The sequence below is a fragment of the Opisthocomus hoazin genome, chromosome 4, assembly GCF_030867145.1.
Source record: "Opisthocomus hoazin isolate bOpiHoa1 chromosome 4, bOpiHoa1.hap1, whole genome shotgun sequence".
Taxonomy (NCBI): domain Eukaryota; kingdom Metazoa; phylum Chordata; class Aves; order Opisthocomiformes; family Opisthocomidae; genus Opisthocomus; species Opisthocomus hoazin.
Window position 1 is genome coordinate 1,403,781 of NC_134417.1, and position 22,741 is coordinate 1,426,521.

At 50.9% G+C, this 22,741-nt stretch overlaps 3 protein-coding genes across 7 annotated transcripts; 1 reads left to right on the plus strand and 2 right to left on the minus strand.

Annotated features, from left to right (window-relative positions):
* Nucleotides 1–1,773: 1,773 nt before the first annotated feature.
* Nucleotides 1,774–7,741, plus strand: ADIPOQ (adiponectin, C1Q and collagen domain containing). 2 transcript variants are annotated; one of them, XM_075417278.1, is made up of 3 exons: nt 1,774–1,889; nt 4,997–5,243; nt 5,677–7,741. In XM_075417278.1, exons 2-3 carry the CDS (start codon nt 5,033–5,035, stop codon nt 6,201–6,203), a joined length of 738 nt encoding a protein of 245 aa, XP_075273393.1. In that variant the 5' UTR covers nt 1,774–1,889; nt 4,997–5,032; the 3' UTR covers nt 6,204–7,741. The 2 variants fall into 2 exon arrangements, with proteins under 2 accessions (XP_075273393.1, XP_009930637.2); XM_009932335.2 differs by having other exon boundaries at nt 5,024–5,243.
* Nucleotides 7,742–15,855: 8,114 nt separating this feature from the next.
* Nucleotides 15,856–18,170, minus strand: COPS9 (COP9 signalosome subunit 9). 2 transcript variants are annotated; one of them, XM_075417280.1, is made up of 3 exons: nt 18,035–18,162; nt 17,877–17,949; nt 15,856–16,176 (listed from the first exon to the last, which is right to left on the minus strand). In XM_075417280.1, the coding sequence occupies exons 1-3, from the start codon at nt 18,095–18,097 to the stop codon at nt 16,139–16,141; spliced, it is 174 nt and encodes a 57-aa protein (XP_075273395.1). In that variant the 5' UTR covers nt 18,098–18,162; the 3' UTR covers nt 15,856–16,138. The 2 variants fall into 2 exon arrangements, with proteins under 2 accessions (XP_075273395.1, XP_075273394.1); XM_075417279.1 differs by lacking the exon at nt 15,856–16,176 and adding an exon at nt 16,183–17,605 and having other exon boundaries at nt 18,035–18,170.
* A 362-nt stretch (nt 18,171–18,532) lies between these two features.
* Nucleotides 18,533–21,961, minus strand: OTOS (otospiralin). Of its 3 annotated transcripts, none has more exons than XM_009932336.2 (4): nt 21,799–21,961; nt 21,405–21,483; nt 21,049–21,075; nt 18,533–18,888 (listed from the first exon to the last, which is right to left on the minus strand). In XM_009932336.2, exons 2-4 carry the CDS (start codon nt 21,454–21,456, stop codon nt 18,704–18,706), a joined length of 264 nt encoding a protein of 87 aa, XP_009930638.2. In that variant the 5' UTR covers nt 21,457–21,483; nt 21,799–21,961; the 3' UTR covers nt 18,533–18,703. The 3 variants fall into 3 exon arrangements, with proteins under 3 accessions (XP_009930638.2, XP_075273396.1, XP_075273398.1); XM_075417281.1 differs by having other exon boundaries at nt 21,405–21,495; XM_075417283.1 differs by having other exon boundaries at nt 21,405–21,503.
* Nucleotides 21,962–22,741: the final 780 nt, after the last annotated feature.

The window sequence follows — 22,741 nt, forward strand, 5'->3', positions numbered from 1 at the left end:
GCCATCATCCAAAAAAAATTAAGCATCAAATTCTTCAAATGCTGGACTAAGGGCTTGACCAAAATAAGGCAGACGGCGAGGAGCCATCCTGCGGCTCCTCCCTTCTGCACCCCTCTCCTCGGGACTGCAGAACTCACCCTTGCGGCCTCCCAGCTCTACATGGAAGAAATTCTGTGTTCATTTGTACGCCCTTTTGGTCCTTCCAGACAACTGATCGCTAATTCAGGGTACTGTCCCGCTGACATTCACTCGGACGAGCTTCCCCTCTGAGGGAAGCCAGCTGCCCGTGCCCGGCTGCCACAACACCCATCACCCTGGCTTTTTCTGGCCCGATTTTGCAAGCTCAGGTTTGCCAAGGTCCCACCTAGCTAACCTCGAACTGCTCCAGAGCAGCCGGGGAGGAAAGCCTCTGCTCTCCGAGGTTCAACCTCCACTTTGGAAGGAGAGAGACACAGGGGGAAAAAGGACTTTGTTTTGACCTACCACCAAAACGTATGACAGGCTGAAAGCCACCCGCAGGGCTGGAATTACGCTGGTGATTTACAGCATGATGCGTGCTTCGCTGGTTTAAGATGCAACTCTTCCCCCAGAGCTGCCCAGAGCTCCCACCTGGGGAGGAACAACCCCAGGCACCAGTACAGGCTGGGGCGGGCCTGCTGGGGAGCAGCTCTGCAGAGAGGGACTGGGAGTGCTGGGGGATGACAAGGTGACCATGAGCCAGCAGCGCGCCCTGGGTGCCCAGGAGGCCGATGGGATCCTGGGGTGCATTAGGAGGAGTGTGGCCAGCAGGTCGAGGGAGGTTCTCCTTCTCCTGTACTCTGCCCTGGTGAGGCCCCATCTGGAGTGCTGTGTCCAGTTCTGGGTTCCCCAGTTCCAGAAAGATGAGGAGCTACTGGAGAAAGGCCAGCAGAGGGCTAAGAGGATGAGGAGGGGACTGGAGCATCTCTCCTGTGAGGAGAGGCTGAGGGAGCTGGGCTTGTTCAGCCTGGAGAAGAGAAGGCTGAGAGGGGACCTTAGAAATGCCTCTAAATATCTGCAGGGTGGGGGTCAGGAGGACGGGGCCAGACTCTTTCCAGTGGTGCCCAGCGACAGGACAAGAGGCAATGGGCACAAACTGAAGCAGAGGAAGCTCCAGCTGAACCCGAGGAAGAACTTCTTCCCTCTGAGGGTGACGGAGCCCTGGCCCAGGCTGCCCAGGGAGGTTGTGGAGTCTCCTTCTCTGGAGATATTCCAGCCCCGCCTGGCCGCGGTGCTGTGCAGCCTGCTCTGGGTGACCCTGCTTGGGCAGGGGGTTGGGCTGGGGGACCCACAGAGGGCCCTTCCAACCCCGACCATTCCATGACCTGCTTTGGGGCAGCAGCAGCCTCCGGGCAGGAACAGCTCTTGCCAGCTCTTCCTTTGAGAGAAGCCAAAACTTCTCACAAAATAATTCATTTGCTGCTGTTTAAAAAAGCACATTCGAGTGCATTAATGTGAGGCTGTAGACACACTTTGTCCATCAGCTGCTGGCAGGACTGCCCAGTCCACACGGAGCAGCAGCTTGTGCCGTACAAGCCCAGCCCTGGATGAGCGGGCTCTCACACGGGCTGCTCCAGCAAACCACCGCTCCTTCAGTCCCTACCAAACTCCCAAACCCATCTTCTTCCCACTAAGGCTGTCTTCACAAGCTGTCCCACCGTGACCGGATTGTATAAGCGTGGTCCAAAACTTCAGTCGTGGGCAGGAAAAATTAATGGGAAGACCCAACTTTTCGGTCAGCATGCGCAACAGCAAATGGAAAACGCCGTGTCTCTGCTGACAGCTCCCCGTGCCCTTAGGGACAGCGACGCGGTAGCCGGACTTCATTTCTAACGAGGCTGCAGCAAGCCAACCAGGACTCAAAGCAGCGGGTAAGCACGATTTTATTTCCTCTTACTAAGATCAGGGTTTTCTCTTCTTTTGGGCTGAATCAGACAGGCAGACTTTTCTGTTTGCAGGAAGTTTCCTGTCCGAGAGTTACTCTCATAACAGCCAGCAATAATTTTAAACCAAGAGCAGCCAGTGTCCCTTAGATTCATGCTCCTGTTTTTGGAAACACTATTTCGAGATCAAAACTCCTAACTCAAACATAGTCAGGAGCGACAGTGAAAACATGCATGGATGTAACGGCGGGTGCTGCACTGGCACCTCTCGACTCCCCTCTCTCCTCGCAGATGCCTGGGCAGATCGGGTTTGCCCCAGATCTCCCCGAGCCGTGGCAGCTCCTTGCCAGAAACCTGCAGCACCCGGGCTCAAGGTGCGAGCCCCCGGAGGAAGCCACGTCAGCAAAAACTATGCTACAAGTAATTGCAAAAAGAAGAAAAGCTCAAGGTGAGCCAAGCCCCTGGTCCATGCCCTTTGAAGAAAGCACTGGAGTTGGACAGCAGATGGAATTTTTGTTCTGTGTTTTGCACAGAGATGTGGGGGTTTTTAAATGTATATAAATACGTAACATATATATAGCATTATGTGAAATTTAAATTCTGAATCATGGTCTGAATGACTACGTAGCACTCACGACTGGCACTGCTCCTACGGACGACGTGCTGATCTCTGCTGATCAATGAGTGAGCTTCAGACAACGCATCTGAGCTCCCATTCCCTCGGCAGCGACTGTGTCAGCCGCCAGCCACCAAGAGTACTTCGCTCCCCTACTCCTGGTGCGACAGCTACAGCTGACACCCAGATACAGCAGATTGGTTTGCCTTACGCTGCTGAGCACCAGACGGAAAGACAGAAAGAAGTGGGAAAGATATAGCGAAGGGATATCACACCCAAACCAGAGCTGAAACCCAGACCTGGCAGGCACAGCTTAAAACTTGCCCTTTGCGAGACGCCGCAGAACGGCTTCGTTTCTCAAACGAGCCAGCCACTCGTGGCGAGTCAGACTGCAGCGACAGCAGGAGGGTTGGATCTGCGCATCGCAACGCTTTCCTTATTCGAAGGGAGAACCCTGGACGGGGTGAGGCACCCGCAGCGGAGAGCCAGCCGCCCAGCGATGCTGTGGCACGGGCATGGCTCCCAGCCCTGCCGCGCAAGCTGGACGGGCGGCTGCCAGCAGAGCTCCCTGCAGCCTGGGGCTGCCTCCGGCCCTGCCGCTTCCCACCTCAGAGGGGGGGTTCATCCTGCACCAGCAGCAGAGCTGCCTCCGGGGATGTCTACTGAGCGCGCATCACTAAAAAATTAATTTTTAATTAATAAAATAAAATTATTACACTTTATACATAATATATATTTTATAGTATTATATATATTATAAATAAAAATGAATATTTCAGTGCTAGGCAGTGTATGAGAAAGAGCAAACAGCCCCAGCAAGATCACCAAAATGCAGCTCAAGAACAGCAATTTCGAGGCAGATTTTTACAGAACACTAGCGTGTTTTCACGCAGTCAGACGCCCCCAGACAGCCCGTGCTGATTTTGGCGGGGTGCACGCATGCAGCCGAGCCGGAGGGCACTGGGGTGCAGGGCTCCCTCTGCTTAGAGCCCCCCCGGGGCATGGCCAAGCGGCCACCTCGCAGCGTCCCCACACGCACACCCTCGCTTGCCAAACCCAGCCGCTTTGGGGATTTACAGACATCCATTTCGCTTGTCCGCCGCGGTCCATGGGCCAACCCTTGTTGCAAAGGGGCATTTCGCTTCCCAAAGCGCAGCGATGCAGCAGCCCCCAGCCCCGAAGAGCCTCCGAGCCAGGGACCCTGGCCCCACCGCAGGGCGCTGCGCGGCGGCCGGAGTGCCAGAGCCCGGCGCGCTTGGGTTTAGGAGTTCCCGGATTTTCTCTTCCAGGCACTACCCCCCAAAGTCATTACGCAGAGCTCTGAAGTTTTCTTCAAAGACTCCCCAATATCCTGCAAAAACTGAAATCACAGGAACCTCTTTGCTGTTTGGCTTCCTTCGAAGTAATTACACGAGAGCTAATCAGACATTATTTAAAATGCAGCAGTTAAATAGCTTGCCTAGGAAAACCAGCCCTGCAAAGGAACTGCTCTGATATACGACTTTTCTTGGAAGTTTCTGAGCTGAGGGACCCCAATGGCCATGCTGTTATTCACTTTTTATCGCCTGTCACGCCACTCGCCATCCCCGTGACAGGATACCTTTATTGTTCCAGGGCATAATCTCTGCCCAGGGAGCAGTGTCACACAACCATAGTCATTATAAAATATCCGTTTCCTAAACGCCTGACCTGAAGCCTGCCAAGGTCCCACTGGCTTCTGGAAGCTTCCGAGCAAAGCCCCAGGCTGGCTGCGGGGAGTCACCACCGACCTGGTTCTGGGGAGCGGCTCTAACTGCTCTGCCAAGCAAAGCAATGAGATTAAAGAAGAATACAGCCCGATGGTGCCTAAACACCACGCAACTTGCCTTCATGTGACCCAAAATAACAACTCGGGTGGAGGAACCCAGTGTGGTGATTTCGTACGGTCGCTCGGAGGAGACGGGAAGCCTGGCTGCAGGTCCTGCTCACGTTAGACAGACCCAGGTTAGCGGGCTGTACGTGCAGTGCTAAGCCATCTGCTCGGCTTAGAGGCTTCTGAGGTTCTGAGGCAGGCTCTGCCAGACCCGTGCTCTCCAGCAGCTGCTCACTCAGCCAGGCAGAAGTTCAAGTGTATCGTGGCTAATTGCGCAGAGCTTTGCGAGGAAATCGGCCGCGGGTACCCTGGCATCTGCCGTGCTCAGCCCCGAGCTACATCCGCGCCCGTGTGAAGAGCCTGCGGGGGCCGGGGGGTAGCTCCGGCGTTTGCTCCTCTCCCACGCTGGATGTGCTCCGGGGCTGAGGTCCACGCTGGTCCCAGGAGCCCCATCCTGGCTCGGCTCACGGAGCTCACGCCAGCACCGCGCTGGATACGGAGGGGCCCCTGAGGCCAACAGAACTGCTTTCCTTCGGATATGTTGATGCAAACTCTGGTCTTCTGTGCCTCTCCGTTTTTCAGGGGTGGACTTTTTCTTCACTTTTTTTCTCTCCTATTAACCTCTAGAGCTAACAAAGCGGTTGCCCACCTCAGGAACCGACGATGAGGGGCCCAGCCAGCTTCCTCCTTTGCTCCCTGCTGCTGGTGGCCCCCCATCACGCAGAGGTGGCTGCCGAGGACGCCCAGCCCGACCCCAAAACGCCGTGTGCCAACTGGATGGGAGGAGCACCCGGCTACCCCGGCCACAACGGGCTCCCCGGACGGGACGGGAAGGACGGAAAAGATGGACTAAAGGGGGAGAAAGGAGAGCAAGGTTGGTGAGAAGCACGGGGTAACATCGGTGCTGGAGCCTGTGGGCAGCCCCAGCCCACAGCCCCAGCCTTGGCAGGTCTCACGTCCGGGGGGCCCGTGCCTGACCCTTGTCCAGATGGCTTTTGAATATCTCCAGGGATGGAGATCCCACAAGCCAAGCCAAAGAGTTTGGCCTGGTGGTTATTTTCTCCAATTAATGATGTTTCTTCGAACATGCTGCTCTTGGCAGCTCCGTACACAGCTTGGTGGGTGAGAGGGCTTTCTGCTCGCTGTCTCAGCTCATGGGGGGTGCTGGGGTCATCCAGCCTTTCCGCAGGGATGCTCCACGCTGCCGGGCAGGTCCTCGTGCCACAGCCCCCTCGGCTTCCCAGGCTGGTGGGTGGCAGCTCCCAGCACAGTGCAAACAACCCCTCGTTCCCTTCTCTCTCCCTCAGGTGTGCAAGGCCCCAAAGGTGACCACGGTGAAATGGGACTCCCAGGGCAGCAGGGGTTGACAGGAATTCCCGGATACCCAGGGCAGAAGGGGGAGAAGGGCGAGGGCGCCTTCGTCTACCGCTCCGCCTTCAGTGTGGGGCTGACGGAGCGAGCCCCCCACCCCAACGTGCCCATCCGCTTCAGCAAGATCTTCTACAATGAGCAGAACCACTACGACGCCAGCACCGGCAAGTTCTTCTGCAGCATTCCCGGCACGTACTACTTCGCCTACCACCTGACGGTCTACCTGACAGACGTCAAGGTCAGCCTCTACAAGAAGGACAAGGCGGTCATCTTCACCTACGACCAGTTCCAGAAGAACAACGTTGACCAAGCGAGCGGCTCTGTCTTGCTGCATCTCAGTTCTGGGGACGAGGTCTGGCTTCAGGTGTACGGGGAGGGGGACAACAACGGCGTCTATGCCGACAACATCAACGATTCTACTTTCATGGGCTTCCTCCTGTACCCAGACATGGATGGCCATTAAAGCAGGGGGTGCTACATAGAAGAGGGTGAGGTGGCTTAATCCCAGAAGGCGTTCTGGGGCACTGGAGCTATAGCTATACCATATTTACCAGAAAAGAGCCTTTTGCAGGGGCAACGATTGCCAAGGGTGGACCCCATTTCCTGCAAAATCTGTGAGGTTACGCACGAGTGACTTCCACGGGACCAAGAGTTCGTTCCTACCTCTGCTCTTGGTCTCCCGGTGGAAACCTGGGCCCAAAGTCAAACACCACTCCTGCCACATCATGGAAGAGTAACTCTCAAGATGGGCTAACCTTTTCTTAAATTTAAAACTGAGAAGAGAAAAATTGGTTACATTTAAATATCGCATTCCAAATTCCCCATTCCTAACCACCTAAATTAATTTAAAACATGAGTACGTGTTTTAGCCAGCATTTCAAAATTTGAGCAGAAGAGGGAGAACGCTTCACAAGAGCCATCTCTGCTCTTGTTTTCAGCGGGTACTGATAGCTCCCTTTCTTCCATTGTAACTCCCTCTCTTATTAGGGCCTTCGGCTCCCACCCATGCTTTGTCGTCTCCCTTCTTCAGCCCGGGTCTTTGAATATATTCATATTATTACCTTTCATATATTTTAATCCTTTATTTTTTTTTTATGATTATCCCCTATCATTATCGCCAATGTAGACAGCAGGCTTATTTAGGGCAGGGATCTTCTCTTCCAGTTTATCTGAGAAGCCTTTTGAAGGCCAGCGAGGCTACACAACGGAAGTGTCCCATTGACTGCGTGGCTTTGGGGGTCCCGAGGTGGTCACAGATGTATTGGCAGCGCAGTTGGGACGCTTGGAAATGCCAGCATCTCCCCTGCAAACTCCGTGCCTGACCAGGGAACAGAAGGTCCTTCCAGGCTCCCGGCCAGAGGGGACCTCGGGGTGGAGGTGTCCCTTCCCAATCACTCGCCTGGCGCTGGGAGCGATGGCACGAGTGCTTGTTCAGCCCGGAGGCCGCCAGCACGGGGCACGTGAGCAGCACCTTGCAGTTTCCACCCGCAAGCTGGCAGGAGCCTGTCCTGTTTCCCCTCCCAACAGCTCCCAAACACAGTCAGGAGTTTAGAGCTGGCAACCATGGCTTTATTTTTCCACACCATAAGCGTGCCAACAGCACTGGCTGGCACGCCAGCTGGGCAGAGCTCCAGGCGGTGCAACCTCCCCACACTGAGTGGGCTCCTGGGACGAACGCCCCCAGGACCTGCCCCAGCTCTCGGCAACGTGAGCTGGATGGGGGAAGACTGCTAGGCTGGGGTTAGTAGCAATCTCATCAAACTGCTCTCCGAGGAGCTTGCTTGACTTTTAGCGAAAAGAGGATTTGATGGCTTCTCAGATACGTTCAAAGATGACTCCCATTAAGCTTCAGAACACAGATCAGAGCTATTGCATTATCACAAGCACAGAAGCGTAGTAAGAGCTTCAACTGAAACGACTTCCGACAGCAGCATTTTCTGCACTCCAGTGAACCACCACATCACAGATAATAACGACAATAAAAAACTCCCTCAATGAGAACGCCTCCGCATTTTTGTACGGGTCGTTGGGAAGGGTTTGAGGAAAGGGACATTCTCCTAGCCCCACCAGGCAGCCCAGGAAAATACATTTTTGTTTTTCCAGCAAGGTGCAGGCGCCATGGGCTGGCGCACACAGGGCCACCCACCTTTTGCCTTCCCAAGAAACTCCCCACCCTCCAGCTTTCAGCATCTCACCACCTCACTGTGTCACCTCCTGTCTGGGTGGGAAGAGCTCTGGTTTCCAGACGGTTTCCCCAGACCACTCTCCCTGACCCCCCCCACCCAGCCAGCCAGAGGGGCTCCGCTGGTCCGGGACGCTGCGAGCACGCTAGATTTAGCAAGGGCTAAACTGATGCTCAGTCTGGTCATGCTGAATTCAGAGAGCTGGGAAAAACCCTGCTCCTGTTGTGTGAATTCATGGGAAGGGAACAGGGAAAAGAAAAAAAAAAAAACCAAAACACAAACTCAAAAAACTGATTGATAAACAAAAGGAGATTTTAAAATGCAGCAGTTGCTGGATCAAATGGCATAAGAGGCTTACACTGAAAGGAGCAAGTCAGAGCTTTTGCAGTATTTTTTTCAAATATTTCCAGATTGATTTTCTGAAGGCACGGAAAACTGAAACAACCAAAGTGCCAAGAGACATTTGGGATAAACACTAGGAGGAAATACTGATTTAAAGACCAGCTCCCAAGAGGCAGCCAGAACAAATTATCCCTTCCTTGCTGCCACCAGCAGGAGCACATATGCTTAAAGGTTTGTCCCGTGCTCCGGGACGCAGAGGCTCAGACGTGGCTTTTCACACTGCCACGTACACCTGATGCTGTGCGCTTCAGGCCAGGGCAGAGCCCAGGATCTCTTACCAGCCCCTACATCGGGCCCATCACCAGCGTGACCCATATTCATACCCCTCCCACCCAGGCCAGCAGCATCTCCCACCACAAGCCACCAAGGCTGTAGCACAAGAACCATATTGTGTGTTAGAAACTTGGGAATCGGGGCCACGCTGGCCCTCACATGAGATTCTTGTTGAACCTCGTGTGGCTGCTTGTCCTCCACCCCACCGAGGATGCTCACACGTGCAGCCAGGTCTGGCTGCACAGACCCAGCCTGAAGTCCTTGCTCCAAAGCCTGGCTCTGGTTTTGGTGCTGGTTCTTCCCCTGTCCCAGCTGCCAGGGTGGGGGTGCTCGGGGCTGTGCATCCAGAAGCAGTCACAGAAGCGTCACCTGAGCTTGCAAGCCTCCTCTCAGCTCCTCTCCACCCAAAGCACAGCAGGGACGTCTGTCTTCTACAGGACATTTTCAAACACGTTTTAAAGGGTTAAACCTCAGGGTTTGAATCCTAGGTTAAAATCCTGATCAAGCAGAGATTTCCTGCTTGCCAACAGCACACCCTTTCTGTGCTGTGTGCTTCATCATGAAGGAAACCCCAGTAAGCACAAAGCTCTTGAGAAGTTTTACAGAAAAGCATTAAGGATTTCTGTGTAGCGGCTTTTCCCCCTTGTCAGAGTCATAAACACTGAAATGCACCTTCACCAGGATACGCACCCTCAGGGATGCCTTTCTCCCAGCACTTGTGACAAGGATGCTCCACGCAGGGTACCCGCATTGCCCTGTCCTTGTCCCCACCAGGCACCTCGAAAGCCAGCAGACAACAGACCAGCCTCCCAGTTAGCAGGCCATGAGCGAGGCAAGACCCAGCTGCATGGAAATAGGGTCTAAAGCCCCCCCCTTTAGGGATCTGGGCAGTTTTTGAAGTCTTTCACCTCAAATCTGTGCAAGATTCTTGCTCTACAGAGCTCAGCTGGAGACACAGACACACTTACCTCCCTAGCAGGCACCAAATTCCAGCTTAAGCCACCAGCCACCCAAAAAGCTGCTTTGCACCCCCAGGAGCAGCCATCGGCCCCCTCGCAGGTCTCCCCCACAGCAAACGCTCCCGACAGAGGCTCACCCATCAGCAAAGCCAGTGGGCAGGGCAGGCAAAGAGCAACCCCTTCGCAGAAAAGGCACCGCTGCAGCCGGGCTCGAGCCCCAAAGCTGCCCTCAGCACCTCTGCTCTTGGCTCCTGCGAGCCCCCAGGGAGTCCCCACAGCCCAGGGACCACCCGAACCCCTGCACGTGGCATGGATATCAAACCTCCACCACCTCCCTGGCTCTGCCACGCCGGGGGAGCCTGACCACGGAGCCCAAGGGCAGGGAGCTGCAGGGCACCATGCTGTTAGGGGAGAGCAGCAAAAGGGCTTGGGAGGGTGAGGAGGTCCTGGGGAACGAGCTCGGGGCAGTTCCTCACGAACCCAGCCTTTTGCCATTACCCAGTTGCTGTGGTTTTACTCTGCCTCCCTGCTTCACGAGCCTGGGGGGTGGGAAAACCTGGCCAAAACAGGCACGTACCCAAGGCGTGGGCTGGCTCCGGGGGATCGCACCGTGCTTGGAACGTATGATTATCTCCTAACGAAGGAGCCAAGAATGACACTGGCATGCTGAAAGGGCACAGAATCACCTGCTCTCCAACAAACTCGGATGTTTTTTCAAAACCAACCCGAACAACGGATGCCGAGTACAAAGTTGGATCTCACTATTTACCGCCGCTCCAGCAGGTTTAAAAGGCTGGCTTTCCCTTCAGAGACGAACGTACTGCTGGGGGCACGCAAACGGGCTGCCCCTGGGCTCCAACACTGCCGGCAGCTCCTGTTGGATAGCAACAGTGTGATGAAGACACCAAGCGTGAGGTCTTCCTTGCCGCTTCGTCATCAGGGCAGGTTATAAAGAGAGCACCTTTGAAGCTGGCAGCGGTGTTTGAGCTTCCCTCCCTGCGCTGCTGCTCAGGGACAGCGGGAAGGCAGCACGCTCTCTTCAAGGCGGAAAGCAAGAACGCTCCCAAGGAAAGATTTAAGTCACCACACTGACAATTAGGGAGAAACAACGTGGCTGCAGCTGGAGAGACTGGCCTGTCTCATTCAGCAGGGAAACCATCTGTGACAGCATCCGCAGCCCTTTTACACACAATTATAGGCTGAGCCTAATTGTGCCTCAACCCCACGTAATCACTTGTGCCAGTAATTAATTGGAATACAAACAGCAGCTGCACTAAACCATGAAGAGCTGCAGGAGAGACATAGATTGCTTACAAGACTTGCATCATAATTATTTGTGAAGCATAACCTCACTATAGGCTTTCTGGCATGGAAGACGGCAGAGGGGTTAGGGCAGAGTCCTACATTTAGCTAATCAGCCATTGTACTTCCATCGGACTTGAGTTCTGAAATACTGTGGAGGAAACCAACCCTGACGGTGCCCAGGCTGGGGGCAAGGCTCCTTCTCTGGAGATATTCCAGCCCCGCCTGGCCGCGGTGCTGTGCCCCCTGCTCTGGGTGACCCTGCTTGGGCAGGGGGTTGGGCTGGGTGACCCCCAGAGGGCCATGCCAACCCCAGACATTCTGTGTTTTTACTACATTTGTACCAAACGTAGGTACATGATGAAAAGACTCAGCCTACCACAGGACCGTGAATCAGCAAACCCACCCTCAGCTCCTCCTTCGACTCGTCCCAGGAGGCCAGCCCAGCGTGACACCGTTGCTCTCTGAGGACAGCGCTGCGACCTCCTCAGACGCAGCTCCGGTTCATTACTCTCCAGCCAGCCCGAGGGGAAGGGAAGGTTTATTCCCAAAGTGGAAGCATTAAACGCCAGCACCTATTTCTTCCTGTGTGGCACGTCAGAGCATTCCCACCCACGTGGCAATCTGTGGGATTCCTCCCACGAAGCAGGACAGCTTTCTGGGGTGGCAGAGCGGGAGATCCCACTCGAAGCCCCCCTCTAAACAGTCAGGCAGGGAAGGACGGGGCTCTGAACCAATGCTCACCGCTCCCTCTGCTCCTCCGGGCATCCGTGAGAGCACAGTGCTCTGCCCAAAGGAGTGGGGACAGCACAGCAGCTCCGCTGCCGCCATGGGGATCTCTAGAGAAGCCGCTGTCGTTCTGTAACACGGTCTGGTTGGTGTTTCAAGGCCAAGGTGGATCTGTCACCCCGGACGAGGCAAACCACAGAGAAGAAGGATTCAGCACCACAGTCCCTGTACCCCGGCGATGCAGAGGCACCCTCAAAGCAGCCGGAGCCCGAAGGACCACGGCAGCAGTGTGTCCTCGCAGAAGCATTCTGCGCTGGGCCAGGGCACGCCGGGGCTCCCCTGATGCAGGCAGCTCCCTCCTGTACCGGGGACACCTTGCCACACGTTCCCTTGCTCGCACGCTCACCCTGTACACGACAGTCTCAGCTGTGTGTCTGTTTATCCACAACGTACAAACCAGGGTCTTCTTCCCCAAGAGGTTGTAAGTTCACATGAGTCCATATGCGATTATATAGGGCTTGTACACACAGGTCACAGCTACAGACCAGGTAGTATGAACACAGCTAAAGTTAGAGCTGACTGGAAATTTGCTGCATGCAGACGGACTTTTCCAGAAATAAGAAGTATTCACCGAAAAGGCCCTATGTGCCAACTTCAGAAGCTTTAAAAGACACTGCTGAACTCCCTGTAGCAGCTTGAGAAAAAGGTTATAACTTGGGTCAGGATTCTGACCCTGCTGCTTGGCAAAGACCAACTGGAGCAAATATAAAAGGCAAACCAAAGAAAGAAAGAACAAAACAGACAAACAAAAAAAAAAAGGGAGTAAAAACCTGGCAGGAAATTCTTGTCCTCAGAGCCCTCGGCCCTGCTGCCAAGGACTGCCTTGCATTGTGGTAGCGCTTTGCCGTGCCGGCCCCATCACTGCCGGGGGACTCGCAGAGAACAGGGCTGCGCTGTCATCTGCCCAGCACGCTCTCATCTGGTGAGCAACTGTGCTCTGAGAGTGGCAAGATGCCTGCCAGCTGCCCAGCACCCTGCGGGAGCAGGAAGAACTCCATTTATTCATCTAAATCAATTCCTTCTTTATTGAGAAAAATACCTTTCACTATTGAAGTGAAATACTGAAAGGAAAACCTTGTATTTTAATTCACTGGAAGTTAACTACGAAAAAAACCTCAAAGCCAAAAGAACCAAGGCAAATCGACTACCAAAGCGGGTCTGAGCTTGCCTGCTCTCGCTCGCGTGATGAGCGGTGGAGCACTGGGTTCTCCTGCTAGCCCGGCAGCCAGCACAGAAAAGGCACCGCACAATTGCTACGCACAAACAGCCAGCTCCCTTCAGCCTGGCAACTTTCTCCCCCGCACAATGACTTGATTCTTTTCAGCACATTCCGAATTCCCATGAATATGCTATGGCAGCTAGCAGCTCCCCGCAAACAGAGAACCAGCTTTGTGAGAGCACAGAAGGGAACGGGCTGACATTCAAGGGTTTCAAAGCTGTTTCTTTCCGTCTGCGCTGCACAGCCGGCTGCAACCCTCCTAAAGCATTTTGGCACTTGGGCCCTCAGCCCGCCAAGGCTCAGACACAGGGTCAGCTTTTGCACTGCCAGCCGTCCCACTGAAGTCAGCCGGACAATTCACAACGCTGAGCTCAGTACCTCCATAAATCTATTCTAGACTAGAGCCTTTATTTGGACACTGAAATACTGAGCAGTATCCAGCAGCTTACAAAGTAATACAAATTAGCCTAAATGTGTGCAAAATGCTGCTAGAACAGGCTCGCTCTTTCACTCAGAAACACCTATTACGAGTGGTGTCAATCTCCACAAGAAGTACAGGAATCAAAGCTCGATAAATGAAATGGCCAAGGCAGGCAAATGCCTTTTAAATAATTTTTTTTTTAGGATTTTGACATCTTGTGATTATTTCCTGACAACAGGCTGATTGCCTACAGACTAATTAGACTGAAAGGCTTGACAAATGACGACACAGAAACAATCCGGATCTGAAGAGCAGTTTGTTCTTCAGATTAGCCTCTCCATATTAATACTGCTCCAAAAGAGACCCTAACAAACTGCAGTTCCTGATGAACGTCCTTACGGATTGACAGGCGTCTTGCGGAAGAGGAAGCTATACACTCCATCTCAGCATGAAGGAGAGAACTTCATACTCCAGACAGCTACAACATAACGTACCCTCGGTATCATCCCATTCCAGCCCTGAAGAACAACTCTTCCATTTCTCTTCCTCCCCAGAACACACCCACAGCAGGTACCAGATCTAAGCGCAAGCTTCGTTAACAGCTGGGAAGTAACACCAAAGAACCACCTGGCACTCAGCAGCTACAGCCAGTGGCATGGGCCGCACGCCAAGGCAGTTTGTGAAATTCAGCAGCTTTCTTCATAAGGAATTTTACCAACTCAAACACTTCTACACACCGCGCAGGCCAAGTTCCTTCCCTTCAGACAGCCACACCGCACTTCCTGGGTGCCAGCAGCACTCCTTAGCTGCTTTTTAATGTGAAACATGGAGATTCTGGAAAGCTTCACAAAAAGGTGTTAGCTGTACCTACCTTGAACCAGTAGCTATACCCTGCCCAGGACGAAAACTCTGACTTCCAGGCTGTGCCGGACCCACGAGCACCATCTGCCTTCCGCCCGGTTCCGTGAAGATAGGTTCCATGGTGTGATCAGTCGAGATGTTACACAACTGGAGCTACTGACCATCAGCACCTTCAAAGCAACGCTTCACTGAGGTTTTGGTCATCTCTAAAGAGAAGGTGGAAGGGACCAGAACACCACTTGTACTGAAAAGCAACTCTTCCAAGATGGATTTGTATCGCAGAATACGGTCCTGCTGCTGTGATCAAAATTAAGGCTCAAGTTTCTTACAACTTAAGGCAGGCAAACGGAAAACAAGGAAATCTATACAAAACTAGAACAAGGAAGTATTCCAAAACCAAGGTGACCATCTTGAGGAATCTGGACATCGGCAAAAGAAATTAGCTAAAAGCGCAGAGGAGGCAAAAGTTGCTCATAAATCTCTCTCACACTTTGCACCTGCCCAGAACGCAGCCTCCACTGACGGGCAGCAGCTCATTTCTCAAAATCTACGTTGCACAAATCACAGCCCCAAAGCTAGAAACAGTCCAAGGGCAGTTGCTACCACTCAGTCGAAGCGTTTCTACATCAGTTTTAGTGAGGAAAGCGTGAAACCCCTGCCCCTTTAAGCACAGCGACCACTAAAAAGGAAAAGCAGACTGCCTCAGCAAGACTGTTCCTTCAGGGACACACTGTAATGTCGGTGAATGTCACAACGCCGACTTAACGTACGCTGCATGGCGAAACAGAGGGTGTTGAGAAATCCACAGGTACACTATAAACAGACACCTACGTCCTACTGTTATTATTGTGCTTACATTTTTAAGCTCAGGGGCCAGCATGCTTACCATTACATTTAAGATTTCCTTTCATAAGGCAGACCCAAGAAAAAACACGTGAAAGAAGTATCAGACAAAAGTGTTTCACTCCAGGTGAAATCGAAGTCACATGAACTCTTTAAAGAAAGATCAGTGATAGTATTATTCTTGTGACCAGTTTATGGAATTCAGACTGCACCTGAGATCAGTCAGGGTTAAACTCTTGACTCTGAAATAATGTACTAAAAACTCACCTGTTCCTTTCCTTCTGAGACTCACTTTGGTCACTGAAGGGTGCAAAATCAAATATTTCTAAAAATGTTCTGAAAACTCGTGTCAAAATCTGAACTAATATCTAACAGAACGATTCATATACACTATACCTGTAAGTACGATCGATTACATTACCTGGTGGAGAAGAAAAGAATCCTAAAATTATTTTCTTTCTATAGAGTACAATTTCGAGAACTAAGTTAGATTTTTAAAACCAAGCATTCCCATGGCCCAGGGCCAGAACGTTTCTCTGCTTAAAATATCAAGATAAAATTACTACTTTTCCTTCCTGTGCTTCCTAGATTGAAAGTTAAGTACTGCTAGTAGCTGAGTAACTACCCTGAAACAGAAGGTGACGCCCACTCTTCTGCGTGCAACTGGCAAACAAGAGTCAGACTCCTCAGAAAAAGCAACTGTCCTAGCCCCAGACAATCCCATATTGTGGGATGAACAAAAATTTTCTAGGCAGCAACATGCCCTGCCATGTACCTTTATATAACAGCCAAAAGTAACAGCGAATGATCTAATAAAAAAAAAAATCATTCTCCAAGGCAGCTCAGAACACAGCAACATCTACTTTCAAAGTATATCCCAGAGAGAGGGTTTTTTTAGTATTTTATTGAATGAGCACATCAACAAGTAAAGTTTTAAGAAAAAATCTACACACAGCTTCCTAGAAACAACAGTCCACGATTCCCCCCTTAGTTATCTGTAACCATCCGGTTTTCATACTCCCCAAGCTGCTCACACAGGTTCACACCCCCCGTGATTTTCCTGTTTTACTTTAATAAATAATGGACACCACAGGCGATCCTAGAGAAAGATCCACGTCTCAGCACTGCATAGCTGGACATCTAAGTTCACTGGATGTCATCGTCATCAAAGAGATCTTCAAAATCTGGTCAGAAAGATAAGATAAGGTAAAATTAACCTTCAAAGTTTCAATTGTGGAGTATGTGCATATGTGACAAGTACAGTTTTTCACTATTTAAAGACAGAAACAAAGGCGAATTGAGTGAGAGTTATTGCACTGTCAGTTACCAGCAATGTACCATCAGGGTGGGAGGAGACAGAGGAGAAAGGCAGCATACCCACATGGATCTCTTTATCACACAGAAACTAAACTGCTTCACTCGTACAGTGCAAGCTTTGCAATTAAATCGCTTAAAGCAAAGTGAAGCTTCAAAGGAGGGGCTTTTATGAAGGCATTAAGCAGCCATCACGTTCAGAGTGGACCAACCAAGACTGCCAGACTCCGGAACTAAACAAGCACTAGCCTTACGCATGCAGCCGTGTCTTAGAATTCTCGCTTTTGGTCAGAGGATCCAGGCACATGCTTAAAAATTTTGCAGATCAACATTCGCTTTTGTGATTTACTGTTAAAAACCTACTTCCTTGCTGTGAAGGTGCTAATCGCGTGTCTCTCTAAAAACTCACCTCACTCAGACTAGTGAGGTGTGGCCAGCTAATCACAGCTGTTCTAGTCACCTTTGGGAAGTACTCTTAACTACTCGGCTTCCTATACCGAGCACAGACTAACACCACAACTGAAACCAAGTCTTTATTGTTACAGAAGGCAACATACAAGTGCCACAAAATAAACTGAGGATTAATCCTCCTCTAGAAGAGTCCTAAATTACCAATGGAAGACAATACTGCAACCTGATGGTAGAACTTTATGGAAATAAATACTTTCTGCTGAACATGCTGGCTCCAACAAAGAGCTAGGTCCCTCGCAACTGCTGAGAGTATATAAAAGCTGAACTTCCCTTTTCTCCTGTATTCTAAGCCTTAAGCAACATAAGAAACATAATTTATTTCTCAATTGACAACAGTTTGGGGCATCAACAACACCGCAGCACCCGGATTTAGTTACATATCTGAAATTCACCCTTGAAACGTCTAAATATGCTTCTTAAGAAGCATGAAAAAACACCTTAGTATCCAGACATAAGGCATTGTACATTCTACCCTTAAGTGGCCACATAGCTGTTCTCCTCTCTAAAAGCTGCTGTATATACCCATATGCAGACTTATATACTCATATAGGGACTTTGAGCAGCCTGGTCTAGTGGAAGGTGTCCATGGCCACAGCACGGGAGTTGGAACTGGATGGTCTGCAAGCTCCCTTCCAACCCAAACCATTCTACAAGTCTCTGGCTTTCAAATGCAGAAAGCATATCAAAAACAAAAGTTGTGCTTTACTGTGGATAGATATGCATGCGTACCTTCAGAGATTAAAGAACCATCCATAAAGCAGCAAGACCCAGAGGCAGTTTGTGAAGCTCTGTCCACGCTTTTACGTGTATTTGCACTGTTTGAGTTCTCTGTTACGGAAAGAGACCAAGGCACCTCTCCTGGCAGCGATGAGCACGCTACACCGCCTAACCCCCGCCCCGGGGAGGAGAAACACGCACGGCATCGCTCCCACCGGCACCATTTAACACCGAAGCGCTCGCTCTAAGCTTGACTGGGGAGAACTTTACCGGCTACCAGGCGCGGGAGACGCGATGACGGAGAAACAAAGCGAGGTTTGTCCTGAAAACCTTTCGTTTTCTCCCCCGAGACCCCCCACGTCCGGGACGCGGCGGCCCTTACCGTTAAAGAAGTCGGCGTGCACCGCTTTCTCGTTGGCGGCCAGGTCCATCAGCAGGCCCGTGCTTCCCCCTGCCTGGGAAAGCAGGCGCTGAGCGCCTCCGGGCACAGCGCGGCCCCGCCTCGGAGCCCCGCCAGCAGCTCCCCTAACACCCCCTCACCTCGTCGAGGTCCACGTAAGGGCCGGCTCCCTCAGGGAACATCTCGTCCACCGCCGGCTTCATGGCGCCTCCTCCGCTCGTCCCCTCCGCGCCGCCACTTCCGGCCGCCGACTTCCGCTAAAGGGCGGGGCCAGCAGCGCGGCGCCGCTCTGCGCGCTTGGCGGGCTCGCCTCTCGCTGGTTGGCCGGGGGGCGGGCCCCCGCCCGTTGCCATGGCGAGGAGGGCGGGGTGAGCAAAATGGCGCCGCCATTTTGCTCACCCCGCCCTCCTCGCCATGGCAACGGGCGGGGGCCGGGCCCAGGCCTGACGTGAGGAAAATGGCGTCGGGATGCTGAGTGCGTAGCGTTACCCTGCGAGGGATGGGGCTGTGAATGACACCGGCGGTCCTTCCAGCCGCCAGAGTGGTGTGTAACTGCCCTACCCTCAGAGATCGGTCTCCTGAGCCAAGTCTGCCAGCGTCACACGTGAAAAAAAACAAACCCTCCCCAACGCACACCACAGAGTCAGGGAGTTTATTGATCTCGCACAAAAGCAGCTAATTTTCGCACAAAGACTAACCAAAAGCGCGAGAGGGCCCTCGTGGCTGCGGCGAGTACGAAGAAGTGGCTGAGGGGCAGCATGGGTGCGTTGGCTTCAACGTCTGGGCCTGGGCAAAGCCGAGCGAAGCCGTTAGCGCTGGTGGTTGGGGACGTGATAGCCAAGGCGGCTGCCAAAAGGGAACTGGGCAAAGAAGGCTCTGGCCATCTCCTCAATCCTGTCGTAGGCTCCCAGGGTGCGGAAATACTCCACGTAGGACCAGAAATCGTTGGATGAGAAGGGCCAGTATGGCAAGGCTGCAGAATCCTGGTAAAGAGCTGAAATTAAGGAAAAAAAAAAAAAAAAGGCAGATTAATGTGAAGAAATATTGTTGGAAGCTTGGGCCTGGGCGCTGACATGGCTGTGTCCCTGTGGGGGGCTTATAGACCCCCGGCAGGCGAGAGACCCAGCTCCGCAGAGGACGGCTCTTCGCCCAGTGGAGCCAGTGCCCTCTGCTCCAGCCGCACTGGGAATGGGTCCAGACAGAGAAGGGACACCGTCAGCGCTTGGGAGAATTCAAGAATCCCCTGGGTTGCTTCAGTTTTTAGAAGGCAGCTGGGTATTTAAAAGCAAGGAGCAACTGCAATTTAAAGCTGTATTTCCCCATTCCTCCACGGCATTTCCTCTGCCCAGTATAAAAATGTAAGGAATAAGGCATCACCATCTACACTGTGCCCCTGCAGCTGCCTGCTCTACCAGGGAACAGAGCCATGCGCTGTGCCACTGCCATCTCCAAGGCAGCCCGGCTGAGTACCGCAGAAGCCAGGGGTGCAGGATCTGCCCCGGGCTCCCAGGGACTGGGTCCATGCCGCCCCAGCCTTGCCTGGGACCGCAGAGTCATGCCTCTTCTCAGCGGGCCATAGGAAACAGGCTAAGGAAGCAGAGAGTAAAGGCACTGTCGCTTGGAAGGCAGCTGCTGCATTTGTGCCTGCTGTAAGAATATCTGAGAAAACAGGATTTCTCAGAAACAAGATTTCAAATTCAGCAGGAAAAAGAAAACATAATCAGTTCTGAAAATGCAGGAGCTGGCCACCCTTGGGCCCAAATCTGGGCAAACACAGAAGCATATGTAAAATGTAAACGCTCGCTGAGACCACAGTTCCAAATGTCTTTCTCTGCAGCAACGCTAAATCCAGTACTTTATTTGATTTAAAGCCCGTTTAAACAAATGGGAGCCATTCCACTCACCAGGCTCAGCTTGGGACCAGGGTCTTTTGTGGGAATTAAGAGCCTTCAACAATCCTAGTGTCAGATCTTAATTTTATGGAGTAAAGTTTGCAGCGCGCAGGCACAGATGGCATATAACAACTCAAATGAACCAGCCAAATGCTGCCTGCAGAAGAGAATTCACTGTTTATACCAGCTGACCTCAGGCTGACTTTGCAGTGTGCTGCTTGGCCCAGTGTGAAAGCAAACCATAATTGTTGGTAATGAGAGCAAGAGGATACAAGGTTTTATTTTTAGATTGACACACGCTCTCCGAAGAGGTTGCCACAGAAATATTTGCTGTGCACAAATATAACAGTGCCCTTAAACTTGTGAAAACACAAATGATGCACTCAAAATATTTTAGAGCCATAACGAAATACAGTGGAACATAGGGAAAAACATTCTGAATTAAAAGTAATCATATTAGCCCTTATTCCGTATATGTATTTCTACTTTCCATATTTGTTATAATACCTTCGCTGCATATTCATGTCTGTGCACTCGGGGTGCTGCTGGCTAGCCTGCTGGGTGTACCAACCGAGGACACCAGCAATAGCAGCACCTTGTTACTGTGGATATTTCTGTGCAACCTTGTTTTCAGAAAGAATTCTGTCTGAAAACACCAAAAAGAATTAACTAATATAATCATCAGTAAGCCAGTGTAAACATCGTTAGGGTGTTGAAGGTTTTTTTAATCACAGGCAAACAGTAATCCAATGGGTTTATCATGCAAAGTGACACGAACCACAGGGTAGCATTGCTAAGGGATTTATTTCAACATTTCTTTAATTGGATTTGTGGCAACCTGTAAATTTTAAGCTTTTTGTCATGGAAGTTTGTATTTCTTGCCAGTACCTAGACACATATAGCATTACTGCTCAGGACAGATAATTCTCAGATGTCTAATATGTTTATAAGTCTGGCGCTTTCCAGTTGTGATTTTGTAAAACAGAAATAGTGACCTGATCGTAACCCCTTTTTGTTTTAAGACTTCAAGTATATTACCTCTATTATTAGACATTAACACGTCAGCTTTTCATAAATGTTAAGGAAATTTCTAAAAATTCACTGTTCTGTCTCCACCCGAGCTAGATGAAAGCCGTTCCACAGCCCACTGAGGTTAGTAAGTGTTCCTGCCAAAATCGCTGCTGAGCATCAGGTCTGGGAGTTACAGATCACACTTCTAATTATTAGTGATACAAAGGAAAGAAAAGGACATTTAGAATTACCGTCTCCATCGTGGATTGATCGGGCATCTGTAAATGAAGAGGAAACTCGTCAGTACCAGCTCCCACACAGAAGGGCTTGCTGTTAGTAACGGGCTTGCTGTGAGCCAGAAGCTGACAAGTTCCTTAATGCACGTGTAGGACCCTCTATAGCCAAACGTTTCTCGATTCTTGCACAGCTGAATGAGTTCCCCATCTGCAGTCACGCAGTGCTACAAACCAAATGCTCTTAACAGCCAGAGCAGTTGTGATTAATACATGAGCGATATCTGATACTAAATAGAAGATACTGTATTAGTAACCAAATATTTCTGGCTGCTTGAAAAAAGAAACAGGAGTACATTCAGCAGTAATCTTACCTGTTAGGACGTTCATCAGCATGCAGAAGAAAAGCAAGCCAATAAATGTCATCTTTTCTGCAAGATACTGCTCGTGTTTCTGAAAAGTAATCTGTACAGCTGAAGATTATTACAAGAGATTAATATTTATGCAGTCTATTATTTCTTCTTTTATTAGAATAATGTCTTCCAAAACAGATTTGATTCTTAATCTAGGCATAACAAGATCCAATTACATTTCCTTACAGTTTCTGAACTGCAACACAGAGCGTTAAAAGAACCACAGTCCTAAAGTACATACTGATATTTTATTTTTAGGTGGCATAAATCCAAAAGGCTCCTCAACTGACACAAAGTTAAGTGTCTTTGGAAATGTTTTATTTCATGGTTAATTGAATTTCACTTTAGAAGTTACCTCTCTGTCTTCTCTTTTCTTCTTCTTGCAGTAGTAAAGGTCTGCAGCTCCGAGTCAGCTACAAAACTCCGAAAGGATTTCTATTGCTGTAAAATAGCAGCGCTGTTTAAGGAAGGGTGGGGGGAAAAGGAGAGAAACGTCACTGACTTCCTACACCAATCTGATTTTGTAGCCTTCAGGTAGAGGTGTTTCAGCTGCTCACATTTGCATTATTTTTCAGCACTGTCCAAGGAAGAGACAGTGGACAGTTTCTGAGAGCAAATCAGAATCAACTTTGGCAGTAACACTTTTGTATGTTGAAGACAGAGGGAGAAAATCCAGAAGCAAATTCAGCGAGTATTACCTTTTCTGCCCTCCTGGTTTTCTTTATTTCTCTATTCCTTTAGGAAGCAGATTTTAGGAAATGTTATCTGAGCAAACTGCTAAGAGGATACGGAGTTCTGTCTTCAGCTGAGTCACAAAAATCACAAATGACAGTTGGACTTGTTGATCTTAGAGGTCTTTTACAACCTTAATGATTCTATGATTCAAAATACTTGATGCTGATTTATGTTCTTACTGGGGATCCTTATAAACTAGATCTTCAAGTGTACATAGGCACCAAGTGCCCACTGAAATCCATTGGCTTACAGTAAGCAAAGCAGCAGGTCCTGAATGACCTCGGCCGTGGTGACGGCGCGGGTGCTGCAGCCTTCGAAGAGGGGCAATGAGCTGCGTTGAAAGCCATTTCCACGTTAGGCTGATTTCCTGGGAGGATTCCTCTCCCGGTGCCAGGCAGGCGTGTTGGGCTCCACACCGCACTGGTTGCTGAACAGATGCAGCTCTTGGAGAAGCCTGGAGGGGAGAAGCAGCTTGGAGAATTTTCAGTCGACGACTACATCTTTGTTGATTTTGTTCTAGCACAAAACTCCTGATGGCAGCAGGGGTGGTCAGGAGCTATGGT

Coding starts and splice junctions, on each gene's coding strand:
- ADIPOQ (XM_075417278.1), top strand. CDS start 5,033: ATGAGGGGCCCAGCCAGCTTCCTCCTTTGCTCCCTGCTGCTGGTGGCC. Junction 5,244..5,676: donor GGGGGAGAAAGGAGAGCAAG/GTTGGTGAGAAG, acceptor TCTCTCCCTCAG/GTGTGCAAGGCCCCAAAGGT.
- COPS9 (XM_075417279.1), bottom strand. CDS start 18,097: ATGAAGCCGGCGGTGGACGAGATGTTCCCTGAGGGAGCCGGCCCTTAC. Junction 17,950..18,034: donor CTTACGTGGACCTCGACGAG/GTGAGGGGGTGT, acceptor CTGCTTTCCCAG/GCAGGGGGAAGCACGGGCCT. Junction 17,606..17,876: donor GCACGCCGACTTCTTTAACG/GTAAGGGCCGCC, acceptor TTTCCGTAACAG/AGAACTCAAACAGTGCAAAT.
- OTOS (XM_009932336.2), bottom strand. CDS start 21,456: ATGACATTTATTGGCTTGCTTTTCTTCTGCATGCTGATGAACGTCCTA. Junction 21,076..21,404: donor GCTGATGAACGTCCTAACAG/GTAAGATTACTG, acceptor CTTCATTTACAG/ATGCCCGATCAATCCACGAT. Junction 18,889..21,048: donor ATCAATCCACGATGGAGACG/GTAATTCTAAAT, acceptor CCTTAATTTCAG/CTCTTTACCAGGATTCTGCA.